The 17,139-nt window shown below is 42.5% G+C and overlaps 1 protein-coding gene across 1 annotated transcript; it reads right to left on the bottom strand.

Moving 5' to 3' along the window:
- Window positions 1-12,817: 12,817 nt before the first annotated feature.
- Window positions 12,818-13,449, bottom strand: LOC133034271 (uncharacterized). The gene is made up of 2 exons (XM_061109324.1): window positions 13,366-13,449; window positions 12,818-13,312 (listed from the first exon to the last, which is right to left on the bottom strand). Exons 1-2 carry the CDS (start codon window positions 13,447-13,449, stop codon window positions 12,818-12,820), a joined length of 579 nt encoding a protein of 192 aa, XP_060965307.1.
- Between the last annotated feature and the right edge of the window lie 3,690 nt (window positions 13,450-17,139).

Raw genomic sequence — 17,139 nt, 5'->3', positions numbered from 1 at the left:
CAGATCCTCCTGCTCCAGTTGGCCCAGAAGAACCGAACCAAGAGCCTGGGACTCCAGCTGTTTAAACACTTCTTTTTATCTCCTTTTTTTATATATATCTTATTCGGCCTCAGGGCCTTTTCTAAGACATCACGACCGGCCAAGAGGTCTTTAAACTTGGAATTATTTTTCATTTTTTGGACAACGGGCTGACCGAGCAGCTTTTAATCCTGGTATTACGTACTTTTGTCATCCTTAATGAATTTCATTCTCTGTTTATAATTGCCATGCAATTGTGATTGTTTTATTTTTACCAAATGCTTTGTACAGGTATAGGTGCCCCCTAAGGGACCGAGCAGACGTATGACTCTTGGTCACTTGTCTTTTACAAATATATTGCTTATTTGTTCGGTGTTTTGGGTTTGACTAAACCTTTTGTACGCATTGTAGGTAAACAATAAACATGCTGATTTTTTCGACTCAATTGAATTTTGAAATACTATCTTTATTCATTTATTGATCGAAAAGTGTATTTGTTACCGTAGTAACTTACATCAGAGCTATTTGATCTAATCTGATCTTTTAGCTTAACATCAAATAAAACATATTACAGACATAAGAAAATGTACTTTAGCGTGCTCACCCGACCTTAGTACTTTGTTTCTTTTATCGAAACCTTTGGGCGTAGTCCGCCCAGAAGGCCATTCACTTAAAAGCAAATGTTCATTTAGTACTTAAAATGGTCACCTGACCTGGTACTTTATTGGTAGTATTTCTTTAAATGTTCTCCCTTCCAGTACCGTGGTACTAGAATGAGTTGCATTTTTTCGTCATACTTACCTAATTTGTATGCTCCGGAGTCGAGAACTTCAACCACTTGATATGGTCCTTCCCAGTTAGGTCCTAGTACACCTGCCGTGCTGTCTTTGGTGTTTAGGAATACCCTTCTTAGGACCATATCTCCCACGAAGAATTTCTGAGCTTTCACTTGTTTGTTGAAATATTGAGCCACTTTTTGTTGATGGGCCATCAACTTTAAGTTTGCAATTGCTCGTCTTTCTTCGATTTCATCAAGTGACTCTGCAAGGAGTATATGATTGGTACCTTGATTGTACGTCAATCTTCTGTGGGAAGGTGGCTCGAGTTCGACGGGCAGCATAGCTTCATAACCGTATGCCACTGCTAATAATGTCTGACCGGTTGTTGTTTTTTCCGTTGTACGGTATGACCATAGAACTTCAGGAAGTTCTTTTGGCCAGTTTCCTTTGGCATCTTCGAGTTTCTTCTTTAGTGTATCCTTCAAGGTTTGGTTGAGTGCTTCAACTTGACCATTTGCTTGAGGATGTGCCACTGCAGAGAAACTTTTGATGATACCATGGTTCGCACAGAAATCAGTGAAGGATCGGCTGTCAAACTGTTTGCCATTGTCTGAGACTATTTTGTATGGTAGTCCGAACCGGCATATGATGTTCTTCACTATAAAGTCTTGAACTTTCTTTGATGTAATGGTTGCTAGTAGTTCAGCTTCAGTCCACTTAGTAAAGTAGTCGACTGCTACCATTGCGTACTACACTTCGCCTTTACCTTTAGGTAATTGCCCGATCAGGTCAATTCCCCAAATGGAAAAGGGCCACGGACTTTGAATTTGTGTCAGCTCGTTGGGCGGAGCTCTTGGTATCTTTGAAAATCTCTGGCATTTGTCGCACTTCTTAACATAGGCTCTCGAATCTTCAATCATCGTTGGCCAGAAGTAACCTTGCCTTAGAATTTTCTTGGATAAGTTCTGTCCGGCAGCGTGATTTCCACAGAATCCATCGTGAACTTCAGGTAGGAGTCGTGCAGCTTCGTCTTGAGTGACACATATGAGTAATGGCATCGAGAATCCTCTTCTGTACATGACCCCTTCTACTATGATATACCGTGCTGCCTTCCTTCTAATTTTCCAAGCTTCATTTCGGTTATCTGGGAGTTCCCCAGAGTTGAGGTAGGCTGCTATTGGCGTCATCCAGTTTGGGGACGTGTCAATCATTTCGATTTCTTCCGTGTCGATGATGCTAGGCTCTTCAAGGAACTAGATAGGGGCCAAGTTTGCCTTGTCACTTACAATGCTGCTTGCTAATCGAGCTAACGCGTCTGCAGGTGTATTTTCTTCTCTTGGAATTTGTCTGAGACCATAGCTTTTGAATTGTGCGAGCAGGTCGTGTATTTTGCTCAGATCTGCTATCATCTTTTCTCGCCGAGCCTCGTATTCGCTATATACATGATTTACCACCAGCTGTGAATCACTGCAGATTTTAGTGTGTTCGACCTTCATTTCACGAGCTAGTTTTAGTCCAGCGATTAGAGCTTCGTATTCGGCTTCGTTGTTAGATGCCTTGAATCTAAACTTGACTGCAGCGTGCAGGTGTTGCCCCCCAAGCGTGACGAGGGTAATCCCTGAGCCAGATAGTTGATCTGTAGCCGACCCATCCACATGTAGTTTCCAGGTCGGTTTGTCTTCATTGTCACTTGGCTGAGGTGCTGGCTTGGGGTTGCTTTCTAGTATGCTTTCTTCTTTGCATGTGCATTCTACCACAATGTTGTCGAGCAAAATTCGCAACACCAAATGTATATAATGTTATCAATGACAAGAAGAAAATTACTTAAAGAACAATTGCGAGTATTCAACCTAAAATGGCGAGTACTCGAAATGGGAATATGAAATGCTTAACAGAAAACTGGAAATAACAATACGACAAAGGATTATAGTTGTTCAGTCAGATCACGGTCTGCTTAGTCCACTGTAGCAAGAGTTTCGTAGGTCTCATTTCACGGTGGATCACCCCTTTATATACAAAGCAGGTGTCCAATTAGTTATACAAGGATTGCATTCATTGTCAATCCGTATTTACACATTGAATTACAATAACTAAACTAAATAATGTTAACATCAATAAATGAATAGCAGTTACTAAATTCAGCAACGCATGCACCCTTTTAACATGGGAGTTGACTGTTCATATTCTAATGTTAAACTCGCGGGCCTAACGCTTGATTTCATTTAGGATGTCTGCGTTCTTAAGTAGTCGCCTTGGTGGACATCGCATGACGAGCTGACAGAACCTAGACATGCGAGTCTATATCGGTTTATCAAAGCTGTAGGGTCATTGGGACCAACTCGCATTATAGAGAGTCGGTCTCTATGTTTATGCAAGAATCATGGAGAGGATACTCGCACATAGTTCGATATATGCGAGTTATTCTCTTGTCCCGCATAATACAAAATCTAATCATGCGATCAGATTTTGGTCATGTTCACTATATCTCGTTGACTCTATCTTGAGCGAGGTTTAAAACTTCGAGGAGTCTCTTGCAGGCGACTCAGATTTCATTAAAAAACTGAGTACATCTGTCCTCTAATCAAGAGTATGGTCTCGAGTTTCTAGGTGAGAGAAATCTCACTATAACACATGCCCCTAGTTTCGCGACGTGACAGGTGCGGTCACAAGGGAAACTATATGCGAGAGACAGGTGAAAGGTTGTCACGAGGAGGTGACCTTTGGTTGTCCCTTCGAGGGTTTCAAAAAATGGCGGCCGTAATTATTACTTTTATTGCATTTATGATACCACGTCAGAAAACTCCTCAGTTTTCGTGTGGGCGTGGCCACTATCTGCCGTTGGATTGGGCGACTTTAGGCATTCCGGTTGCCACGTGTCGTGTTCCCAATTAATGAGGGATATGGGTATTTAAACCCGTTGATTCAAATCAAAATCCCCCATTTTCCTTCATTTCGTTAACTTCCTTATTCCCTCTCTCTCAGAGACTTCAACGGAGATTTTCATAGTTTGCCCAGATTTTTGCCTTTCTTTGTGGAATTTTCTCAATCTCAAGTGTTGTCGAGAGCAATCGCAGGAACAACTTATCAGAACTAAAGGTTAGTTTCAAAGTTCACTGCATTTTTTGTTTTTTGTTTGGAGAAAAAACGCTATTTTCTGGGTTTTAACATCTTTGAGGGTGTTTAGGAATACATGTTTGTAAGAAATACGTATGGGGCTATGTTTTTAGGTATGAAACTGGGTAATTTCAGGGAAAATGACTTAAAATTGGCATAACCGTGAACTTTAGAAAAAATGCTTGAACAGACGCCACTTTATATTTTGAAAACACGCGGGTATTCGGATGAACACCTCGAATACTCGCATGTCTGTTCTTCTTAGGCTTCATAGAGACGTAATCACTTCTGACTGTTACTTAGAACTTTAGGATTTTGTTGTGGGAACATTGGTTAAGTCTTTCAAATGGTGGGTGTATCACAGTATTCTAATGTTCATATATGCGACTATATGTTCCTTGAAATACTAAGATACACCCAGCCATTTGCGACATACGCCAATGTTTTGATAAGCGTACTCTTTGGCAGGTGGATATTCTCGAAACGGTGGGAGTATCTCAGTAACTTCAGGGGTATGCTTGAGAACGCATGCCCCTTGAGTCACTGAGATTCTCCCAGTCGTTTTTTGAGGTATATCGCTAGCTAAAGATGTGTGACACACTCGCAGGTTGTGATTAATTGGACTCCTCGAAACGGTGGGTGTCTCCCAGTTACTTCAGGGCCATGCTAAAAGACGCATGTCGCTTAGGTCACTGGGATACACCGAGCCATTTTTTGAGATGTCTTTCTATTCGCACACCTATCTTTTTCGCGTATTGGTGGGATGATTAGTTTTTGTGAGAATTCAAATCATCCTCCCAAGATGATTTTATAGTCTATATGCGGGTGAGATCACTTATCTTGTTTTTCACACATTCACCACGCTGAAAAGATCTTCTATCTTTCAGATGAGCGACCTGTCGGATAGTCAGCTGCTTGGCTCAGGAGGCAACGCGTTTGACGGTGACAAGGACCAAAGGGAAGATAGCTTTATCTCGACCTCGATCTCAGAAGAGGAGATCGCAACTGCTGGAGGAATAGAATTAGGTCTGATGTCTTCCGCAGACATCGAGAGAATGGTGTAGGAGCTCACTGAACAAGGAGCCATTGAGATTCGAGACAGCGAATCTACGGTGTCAGCACGCAATTATCTCGTCCACTCCAGGCATGCCCCTGACGTCGAGGTCGAGGAGATGGATGATGATTGGGCGGCCCCAGCTCGAGAGTCAGGCAAGGAAGAAGAAGAGGCAGAAGGGAGTGGGACTGATTCGGTGGACAACACTCAACTGAACGAGCCCTTTTCATGTGAGGACTTGGTCTCCATGGTCACCCAATCGGATCTTACTACTTTTACAAGACTGAACCTTCTGCAACTCGCTTTTTTGCGACCTAAACCTACTCAGAGGACGCACCATTCCTTTACCAATCAAGCGATTATTCCCACAGAGGATGTGGTAGTCTCAATACCCATTCTTCGATGTGGGGTATCGGTCCCTTTTCACCCCTTTATTGCGGCCATTCTCAAACGTTACGACGTGTCCCCTTTTCAACTAACCCCCAACAGCTATCGCACAACCCTTGCCTTTTATGCGATGTACATGGAGTATGTACATAGGGCTCCCACAGTAGAAGAGTTTAGTTACTTCTATGACATAAAGAGCGTAGGACTCCACAATGGTTTCTACTGATTCAGCAAGTGGGCCACTTCTGAGATTAATGGGGTAGAAGGCATGGTTTCCAACATGGGAGATTGGAAACGAAGTGGTTCTATATTTTCAAAGTTCCAGGGATTAGGACTGATTTTAATCGTCGACCTAGTATGTCGCATGTTTCCTGACTTAGTTATTTTTTGAGTTATTTTGAGATTTCATGCTAACTCGCTCTTTTTTGTTTTCGCAGATAGACCAGCTCGACCTGCACTCGATGCGACTCGTAGAGAGATAGCTGAAGTTCTCGGGAGCCTTCCTGTACAAGATCGCGACTGGCAATTATTGTGTACGACTGCCAAGTTGCGAGAACACAAGCTGATCCAAGAGAACGCAAGTCTTTGGAGAGAGCCGGTCTACAAGGAACCTTCTGAAAAGCAACAAGAGCGAATTGATAAACGCCTCTCCAAGCAAACTTCTCGACCATCATCAGGTAGTTTATCACATACATAAACTAGTGCGTTAGAACTTCACCCTTATTAGCATTAATTATTATTTTTTGCTGTAATTGCAGAAATGACTTTCTTGAAGTCCGCACCACTCTTAACCGCAAGCTGAAATTTGGAACAGCGGCAACTTCCCCTGTCGTTCCTCAGAAGAGGAACAACGATGTGGTGGTTACTCCTGTCGCAGATTCTTCCAAGAGGCCAGCTAAGGGCATTCAAGAGAAAGGGAAGAAGGTCGTGATTGACCCAGCGGTTCGAGCTCGCAACATATTGTCTCTTCAGGAGAAATTTGTAAGTAATGAGTTCCAGTCAAAGATTGACAAGACTCCTGCTGAGGAGCTACTGCCTCGCTCCGCAGAGTTAGCTTCGCAGTTCATTGCTATGTTCTCGAGGGCTTTTGTTACTAGATCCAAGGAGGTTGAAATTGCGAAGAGACATATCATTCAGCTTCAGGAAGATATTAAGAAGCTGAAGCAAGATGCGTCTTCTAAGGACAAGGAGCTCGAGGAACTTCACAAGGCCAAGGAGCAAGTCGACCTCGAGGCCAAGAACGCTCAGATGAAGATGGAGGAAATGTCTCGCGATTTGGAGGTTGAGAAGGAGAATGGAAAATGGCAGTATGACCAGGTGGTCTCGGACTACATCTACACCACTCTCTCCAAGATTCCAGACTTCGACTTTTCAATCCTCGGAGCAGAAGCCGCTGAAATGGCTGAGGCTTTTTGCGCCATCTCGCCCACACAAACTCAATGTGGTGGAGGGAATCTTCTCGAGGAGGCTGAGATTGCGGATGCTGAAGAAGTCGAGAATGAAGCCGTCAGCAAAGTCGCGGATGGGTCTGCTCCTTCTACTCCAAATGTTTAACCTTTCCCTTATTTGCTTGTGTTAAACTCTATCTTTTTTTTTGTTTACGCGGTACAAGGGTACTCGCACCTTGTACTTACACGAATTTATGTTTATTTTGAAAGAATTTTATATCCTCGCGGGGATATCTACTTATAATATTTTCGCAGTACATGGGTACTCGCGGTTATTATCTATAAATATTTTGATTGCGATTTTAATTACAACTTGGTGTGGTGCAATAAGTAGAAAATTTTAGAAACTTGAAAAAATTTTCTTTATATAATCAATAGTACATTATGGTATATACCCCCTATACTTAGGATTTTTTTTTTTTGTAAAAAATGACTAAGTATAAATACAAGGCGAGTACAGACTATAAAATGCGAGTACTACTGATAATAGAATTTTAGGCTTTCGCCATTCCAAGCCCGTGGAATCGCAGTACCATCGAGTTCTGCGAGTCGGTATGTAGCGTCACCAATCTTTTCTGCGATGAGATATGGTCCCTCCCAATTATCCCCGAAGACCCCATGTGTTGGGTTCTTGGTATTCGACATTACTCTTCGAAGGACCAAGTCTCCTGTTCGCAGGACTTTTGCCTTGACCTTGGAATTGAAATATCTTACGGTTCGTCACTGGTAAGCCGCGTTTTTTAAGTATGCCTGATCGCGCTTTTCTTCCAGAAGGTCGAGGTAGAGCGACTGTTTTTCTTCGTTTTATGAAATGTTGAAAACATCTCTTTGTAAGGAACCTGCCCCAATCTCGACTGGTACCATGGCCTCATACCCATAGGAAAGCGAGAAAGGAGTCTCACCAGTCGTGGATCGAGGAGTTGTGTTGTATGACCATAGAACTTGCGGAAGCTCGTCTGGCCATGTCCCCTTACGTTCTTCGAGTTTTCCTTTGATGGTGTGCTTTATTATTTTGTTGACAGCTTCTGTCTGCCTGTTGCTTTGTGGGTAAGCAACTGTAGAGAATGCTTTCTTAATTCCCAAATCGTCACATAATTGTCGCATCTCTTTACAATCGAACTGCTTTCCATTATCTGAGATGAGTTTGTAAGGGATGCCAAATCGACAAATTATGGAGTTGTAGACAAACTTGCGCAACTTAATTGTTGTAATGGTTGCGAGTGCTTTAGCTTCAGCCCATTTTGTAAAATAGTCTACTGCGACTACTGCATATTTGACCCCGCCTTTTCCTTTAGGTAGTACGCCTATTAAGTCGATCCCCCATACTGCGAAAGGCCAAGGACTTGTGATGGAATGTAGGTTGCTTGGAGGTTGATGGACCTATGCGGCTATTCGCTGACATTTGTCGCATTTCTTTGCAAAAGCGAAAGCATCTTGTTGCAAGGTTGGCCAGTAATACCCCTGTCGCATGATTTTTAGAGCAAGGGAGTTACCTCCTGTATGATTGCCACAAATACCCCCATGTACCTCACGTAGTATATAGTCACAGTCTTCCCCGTCGATACACTTGAGTAACGGCTGACTAAAACTTCTACGACATAACCTTCCATCGTACATGACATATCAGGCAGCTCGTTGTCGCAACTTTCTTGCTTCCATCTTGTCATCAGGTAAGATGCCCTTTTCTAGATATGCAACTATTGGAGTCATCCAGGTGACTTCTTGAGTGGTATCTATTTCCATGATCACTTCTTGATTTATCGTTGGGTGAGCCAATACATCTACCGGAATTACATCGAACAATTCGGCTTCTCTAGTTGAGGCCAAACGGGCCAATGCATCTGCGTGTGAATTTTGAGCACGCGGTACTCAAGACACAATTACTCTCTTGAATTTCTGCATCAGTTCGCATACAATGGCTAAATACATAACTAACCTCCCGCCTCTGGCCAGATATTCTCCATTCACCTGGCACACTACGATTTGGGAATCGCTAAAAGCCTGTAGATACTCGATTTTCATCTCAAGAGCGAGCTTCAACCCTGCGATTAAAGCCTCATACTCAGCTTCATTGTTAGATGCAGAAAATTCAAAATGTAAAGCAGCGTGTACCTTAAAATTACTGGGACTGATTAGTAAGATCCCACCACCAGAACCTTCGCTATTTGAGGCTCCGTCGACGTACAACGTCCATGCTTCCCCATTGGTGATAGTAGTGTCAACTTTGTCGTCTATGAGTGCCACTTCGGTGCTTGGGAATTCGAGAATAAAATCTGCCAAGGCTTGCCCCTTGATCGCAGTTCTTGGTTTATACTTGATGTCGAATTGGCTTAACTCCATTGCCCATTTCAACAACCTCCCCGAGGTCTCTGGTTTTGCTAAGACTTGCCTCAAAGGGTAGTTTGTTAAAACTTCAATACTGTGAGCCTGGAAATAAGGTCGCAATTTTCTCGACGATATTACCAGGGCGAACGCCAATTTCTCCATTTGGGGATAGCATGTCTCAGCATCCAGTAATCGTTTACTGACATAGTACACCGGGTATTGTCGTCCTTGATCTTCGCGTATTAGTACCGAACTAATCGCATATTCTGATACTGCTAAGTAAATGGATAAGACTTCGCCGGTTATGGGCTTTGATAGGATTGGGGGTTGCCCCAAATGTGTCTTTAAGGCTTAAAAAGCCTCCTTGCATTTTTCGGTCCATTGGAACTTCTTACTGCCTTTTAAAGTCTGAAAAAACTCTTTGCACTTATCAGAAGATCGCGATATAAAGCGATTTAGAGCGGCGACTTTACCTGTGAGGCTTTGGACTTCTTTTGGCTTAGTTGGTGATGGCATCTCTGTTGGGTTTTATGCCCTAAATAAAACTCTTTACAATTTGATTAGTAATCAATACAAGAAATTTGAAGTGATTTATGTTTGCATGAATTTTACATGCTAATGGTTTAAATATGTTTATTACATTTACACACAAAATCAGTTAAATCCAGATCATATGTTTATTCACAATTACAGTATCGTCAACACAGTGGAATGTGATTGTGATCATATGAATCAAAAGACTTGGTCCCTATTTCATCAGTGTTTTGGATTTACACTAATGTGATAATCAGCGATGATGTGTACTTACACTTGAAATAAGTGTTATGTTCTTTCCAGAACATTAGTAAAGTATACTAGTTTCGAATGTATGGAGTATACATTGGACTGGACTGATATTGCAACTAAGTTAAGATATTACAAACTTACTGTTATATATATCTTTCCAATTCAATATCAATAGTTGATCTTAAGATTAAAAGAATCTAAATCGTGATATGCTTAGGCTCAACTCAGGAGTACTATTCACGTTCTTTGATTTATTAGTTAATCCTACTTTTGGGTTAGGGTGATATGTATATTTTGGGAACATGATAGTATGATTGAGTGGGAGTGCTGAACATAAATATGGAATCTATAGCTTCTACTGGTGTATAGAAGTCAAGTGATGATTCCCTTCGAGCTTAGCAAATAGAAGTAAATGGATGAGCTCTTGTTTAACTGACTAATTATTAGATCACTAAACACCATTTACAGGTAGCTAAGTGTTTTAAGGGGCAAAATACATTGAGGGGTGAGAACGGTAAAATTATCCCATCTCAATGTAGATCCTCTATATAGAGGATCTTTTAAATCACAATAAGATTATAACAATGGTTAAATGAGATAGCATATTGATATCGTGGAACATATAATATGCTCTATATAAGTCTGAGAGTGCAATTCTAAGTTCTAAGAGTGGATTCAACGAAGAATTAATAAGTAGGAATTTACTTGGTAAATTTGGTTCACGTATTGGAAGCTCAGCATATAGATCCATGGTCCCCATTCTAGTTGAGAACATTCTGCTTGTAAGACTCATTAATTGATTCGTGATTGATCAATTATAATTCTAAAGTTAGACTATGTCTAATTTTTGAATTTTCACTAAGCAGAGGTGAAATTGTAAAGAAAAGAGATTCTAAGTTTATTTATTTATTAATGGACTTTATATGTCTAGTTAATAATTAAATTAAATGACAATATTATTTAATAATCTATTTCAGTTATTAAATAATTAGTTTTGACATTTAAATGGTTAGAATTGGAAAATTGGCATTTTTGAGAAAATAGAAATAAAATTTGTTAAAACTGCAAAATTAAGTGGGGCCCATTATCACACCATGGCCGGCCACTATTTGTGGAAATTCAAATTGATATTTTCATTATTTAATGCTAAATAATTCCTAACCTAAACCTAGTAGTTGCCTATAGATAGAAAGTCATGGCTCAGTCAAATTACATGCTTTTAATAAGTTTTCATAACATCTTCTCACAGAAATTTCTCTCTTCAGAAAAACTTAGCCTTCCCTATTTTCTATACCTGGCCAAAACCCTCTCTTCTCTTTTCCTCTTCATAAATTTCGACCCTAGTGAAAGCGTGAGTGCCCACACACAGCAAGTAGTAACTCAATCATAGATTGGAAGACTGTGAAGGATCACATACACAAAGAGAAGGACATTCGGCCTCAGATCTTGATTAACTCTGCTACAGAAAGGATACAAGGGTTAGAGATCTGAGTGGAAGGAGACATTAATTCCGCTGCATCAATGTAAGGTTTTCTTAACTTTATATGTGTTCAATTTATCGTTTTAGAAAGTTCATATTTAGGGTGTTAAACAACATACTTGTGAGTAGATCTAAGATCCTGGTAAAATAAATTTCAACAATCTCCACCAGCGCCCTGATCTTCGCGGGGTTTGCTTCTATTCCTCGTTGATTAACCATGAATCCAAGGAATTTCCTGGAGCCAACTCCAAAGACGCACTTTAGAGGGTTTAGTCGCATTTTATATCGACGCAATATATCAAACATTGCCTGTAAATGGGCGATATGATCCTTCGCATGTTGAGATTTTACGAGCATATCGTCAACATATACTTCCATGGTGTTCCCAATAAGATCTGCGAACATCATACTTACAAGTCTTTGATAAGTCGCACCTGCGTTTATCAAACCAAAAGGCATTACTTTATGACAGTATAGGCCTCGATTAGTAATGAACGATGTACGCTCCTGGTCGGGTTCATACATCGGGATTTGATTATATCCCGAGTATGCGTCCATAAAGCTTAGAAGTTCATGACCTGCAGTGGCATCAACGAGTTGGTCAATGCTACCAAGTGGGAAGCTGTCTTTGGGACAGGCTTTATTTAAATCTGTAAAGTCAACGCATGTGCGCCATGACCCGTTAGGCTTGGCACGAGTACGGGATTCGCTAACCAATTGGGGTAGAATGACTCTCGTATAAAGCCGCAGGCTAGGAGGCGGTCAACTTCTTCTTTTAGCGCTTGGTACCTCGCGGGGTCCATTTTGCGGCGCTTCTGTCGGACACCTCGCACCTCGGGGTCAATGTTCAAGCGATGACACATGACCTGCAGAGATATTCTGACCATATCTGAATGTTTCCAAGCAAAAACATCAAGATTTTATTTAAGAAAAGTTGTTAGTTGTTCTCGCTGCTGAAAAGACAATTTAGAACCAATTTTCAAAACTTTGCTATTATCTATGGGGTCTATAGGTACCTCGATAGTGTCTTTCGCAGCTTGGGCCACTGCGGCATGATCGAGGATCCTTGGGTCTAGATCCGGTCCATCTGTGTGTGGAACCTCTTCGATCCTAAGGACTTCCTAGTGAGGAGGTGGCGCCTCTAATAAATAGATGACATTGACTGACTTCTTTTCCGCGAGTTTGACTGCTGCATCGTAGCATTCTCCCGAGTCTGACTGGACTCCTCGCACAGAGCCTACTCCAGCGAGAGTAGGGAACTTCATTGTGAGATGATAAATGGATGTTACGATCTTCATCTCCTTCAAGATTGGTCGACCAATCACGGCATTGTATGCCGAATACTGGTCGATTACTGCAAAGTCGGCCATTGACTTGGCTGTTACTGGGGCGGTTCCCAAGGTAATCGGGAGTTTAATCATCCCTTTCAGTGTGAGGTAAAACCATATATACTCGACGTCACAGGTCGCAGGTCCTTCTCATGCAACCCCATTTGTTTAAAAGCTTGGAAATTCAAGAGATTCACTGAACTTCCATTGTCCACGAGTATACGGTGGACATTGTCTCCGCCAATATTGGCGACAATGACTAGTGCGTCGGAATGCGGGTGATGGACCCATTTCGCATCACTTTCCATAAAGGTGATGACGTCGCATTCTCTTTTAAACAATTTCTCTGGCTGTTCACTGAGATTGTTTACATTGGTGAGCGGCTTCTCTTTAGCTTCCTTGGCATATCGCTTTTGAGATTTGCGGGAGTCTCCTGCGATATGGGGCCCTCCAATGATTGTTAATATATTGCGAGGTGTTCTCAAACCACTCGCGTTCTGATTTTCTTCTTTGTCATCCGCTCGGGGATGACCTTCCTCGTTCTTTTTGTATTTGTCAAACTTTCCTCTTCGAATCAGCTCCTCGATTTCATCCTGCAAGACCCAACATTCCAAAGTAGTGTGACCAATGTCTTTATGGTACTTACAGAACTTTTTGGGGTCTCTTTTGTCGCGGTTTCCCCTGATACGGGGCGGCTTCTTGAAGACTCCATTCCTTTCCTCAATTGCATAGATGTGGTCTCGTGGCACCGCGAGTTCGGTATAGTTAACGAAATGCGGTCCACCTTTCCTTTTCGGTGAGGACTCCTTCTTTGGAGGAGATTTGGCCAACTTCGGACTTCGCTGTCACCGTGGGCTGCGTCTTCTTAGGCTTCGACCTTTGGAATTTTTCCCTCGGGGACTGCGAGACCTTGATGGCGGCACTGGTGATTTACGCTTATCCTTGCCTTTTTCCAACTCTGCTAGAGAATTATCAATTCTCTTATGAGGCTCGGCCATAGCGAAGAATTCGACTAGTGATTCTGGTCTTCGAGCTTGTAACTCCTTCCAAAAATAGGTTCTCGGCGAAACACCTGTTATCAACATACAAACAAGCGAAGACTCGGGAGCCTTCTCAACTTTTGTTACTTCCGCATTAAATCGTTTAAAATAGTCTTGCAAAGACTCAATGGGTTCTTGTTTGATGTTGGCCAGAGTTGTGTAGGGAGGCCTATAAGTCATCGTGGCCTGAAAGTGTGTGAGGAATAAGTCGATAAAGGTCTCCCATGTCGATATCGAGGCCTCAGGCAATTGGGTGAACCAATCGTGGGCGTTTTCCTCAAGCGTTGCCGCAAGAATGCGACATTTCGCGAGCTGCGGTACCTGATCCACTTCCATTATAGTATTGAATTTTTCTAGATAATCTATGGGATTAGAGGTACCTTTATATTTTAGGGATTCGAATAGTCAAAATCCATTGGGAAGTTGAGCTTGTCACACTTCCGTAGTGAAAGGAGAGGTCCCATGCAGCTTGTATATGGGCTTTCTCTGCTGCTCGAGCATTTTCAAAGCTTGCAAAACCATGCTTTGGTCAATTCCTCCAGCTACATGAGTTAGGACTGCTGGGACTGCAGGAGTCGTGACTACTGCGGCGAGGTTTGCTGGGATATTGACTCCAGTAGTCGCTGCCGGTGCGCTAGGCGGGTTAGTGTGAGTGTTTACACCTTGATCGCCCACGGGGAGATCACGGGGTGTTTCCTCGTTGCGGGGGGCGCGGGAGCGCGCTCTAAAAACTGCGTTGAGGTGATCACGCAGATCGCCCCTATGTACTTGATAACGTCCTCCCTATTGCGTCTCCACAGAACTGGACCTTGTGTATCTGCTAGGCGTACGACCATGCGAGGATGAAGAGGCGGATTCTGCGTCATTGTCTCTTGATGGTCGACTGCGAGGATTACGTCGCTCAGGGTCTTCGTCAACTTGTGTTTCCTGGCTAGGATACCTCGCAGATTGGTCTCTTGAGGTTGGCTGGTTTAGGTCCAGACCCTCAGGATTGGTTCTTCGTTCCCTGCGAACACGATTATTACAACGTCTAGAGTTTGTTACCTGAGGGTTGTCTATGCGAGTAGTAGGGGCTCGAGGGGGGCATCGGGCCCTGTTTTGTCCATCTACTTCGGCATGTAGTGCACGCAGTTGATCCTAGATCGTAGTATATTGGTCGGTGGTGAGTTGGACGATTCCCTCAAATACCACCGCCGGAGTGACATGTGGAAAGTGCATTGTTGCTGGTGGTGTGAACGTTTCTCCGAGTTGAGGACCAGCTGTTTCAGGGAATAGATTGAGAGGTCTAATGTTACCTCTCCCGACTCCACCATTAACGACATCCACAGGTGGTGTCCTAACTCCAGATAATGACACGTTCATCATTCCGATATTGATGGACTCGTTGTTAGCACCTTCGTTTTTTTGGTTTCCAGCCATGATGGTTTTCTTACTTGAAGTGAATGAAACTTTAATTCTCGTATTCCCACAGACGGCGCCAAATGTTGTCGAGCAAAATTCGCAACACCAAATGTATATAATGTTATCAATGACAAGAAGAAAATTACTTAAAGAACAATTGCGAGTATTCAACCTAAAATGGCGAGTACTCGAAATGGGAATATGAAATGCTTAACAGAAAACTGGAAATAACAATAAGACAGAGGATTATAGTGGTTCAGTCAGATCACGGTCTGCTTAGTCCACTGTAGCAAGAGTTTCGTAGGTCGCATTTCACGGTGGATCATCCCTTTATATACAAAGCAGGTGTCCAATTAGTTATACAAGGATTGCATTCATTGTCAATCCGTTTTTACACATTGAATTACAATAACTAAACTAAATAACGTTAACATCAATAAATGAATAGCAGTTACTAAATTCAGCAACGCATGCACCCTTTTAACATGCGAGTTGACTGTTCATATTCTAATGTTAAACTCGCGGGCCTAACGCTTGATTTCGTTTAGGATGTTTGCGTTCTTAAGTAGTCGCCTTGGTGGACATCGCATGACGAGCTGACAGAACCTAGACATGCGAGTCTATATTAGTTTATCAAAGTTGTAGGGTCATTGGGACCAACTCGCATTATAGAGAGTCGGTCTCTATGTTTATGCAAGAATCATGGAGAGGATACTCGCACATAGTTCAATATATGCGAGTTATTCTCTTGTTCCGCATAATACAAAATCTAATCATGCGATCAGATTTTGGTCAAGTTCATTATATCTCGTTGACTCTATCTTTAGCAAGGTTTAAAACTTCGAGGAGTCTCTTGCAGGCGACTCAGCTTTCATTGGAAAACTGAGTACACGTGTCCTCTAATCAAGAGTATGGTCTTGAGTTTCTAGGTGAGAGAAATCTCACTATAACACACAAAGTCGAGCAAGGCCTGGCCTTTGATTGCTGTTCGGGGTTGGAAGTTGATTTCGTACTGACCCAATTCTACCGCCCACTTAAGTAACCATCCAGAAGCATCTGGCTTTTACAGTATTTGTCTTACCGGCTGGTCGGTATATACCCCAACAGGATGAGCTTGGAAATAGGGCCTCAACTTCCTTGTTGCTAGAATGAGGCAGTAGGCGAGTTTTTCTATCAACGGATATCGGCCCTCGGCCTCGATGAGTCTCTTACTAATGTAATAGACTCGGTGTTGTACGTTGTTCTCTTCTCTGATCAGGACGGTACTTACAGCATGTTCCGTGATAGCTAGGTATATTCCCAACTCCTCACCGTCCAGAGGTTTTGAAAGTACGGGAGGTTTTGCAAGTTGTGCCTTTAGATCCTGAAAAGCTTTTCACATTCTTCTGTCCATTCAAACTATTTGTTTCCTCGCAGGATGTTGAAGAATGGAACACATTTGTCCGTTGATTTTGACACGAATCTGCTGAGTGCGGCGATTCGACCAGTTAAGCTTTGCACTTCTATAGTTTTTGTTGGCAAGTTCATATCCAGGATTGCTTGAATTTTTTCTGGATTGGCTTCAATTCCTTGGGCATTGACGATGAATCCTAGAAACTTTCCTGAGCTGACTCCAAACGAGCACTTTAATGGATTTAGAAAGTACGGGCTCCAGGCTACACGATCGTTGTAGTATTCTGTTTGTCTGTTCCCCTTCTTCTGTTTAGATCGTTCCTTAGGTCATGGGTTGCTCCCAACCTTTCAAACACAGAAGAGCCTGGTTTCCTTAGCGATTGATTTGCTTGGTTGATGGGTGGAATAGTACCATTAGTCTGGTTGGAGCCATCAGGTATGACTCCTCCTGATAATTACCGGACAAGGTCTGCTTGCCTACCGCTGGGCCCACGAGCGGAACTCGTAACTGGGGATTAGGCGGCTGACCATTAGTAGTCTGGGAAGTATTCATCGTTGGGTCCTCTTCCGTTTCTCCTAGGGGAATG

The sequence above is a fragment of the Cannabis sativa genome, chromosome 2 (assembly GCF_029168945.1).
Source record: "Cannabis sativa cultivar Pink pepper isolate KNU-18-1 chromosome 2, ASM2916894v1, whole genome shotgun sequence".
NCBI classification, from domain to species: Eukaryota; Viridiplantae; Streptophyta; class Magnoliopsida; order Rosales; family Cannabaceae; genus Cannabis; species Cannabis sativa.
The sequence above is the reverse complement of the archived record's forward strand: the minus strand, read 5'-3'. Positions and strand labels throughout refer to the sequence as shown.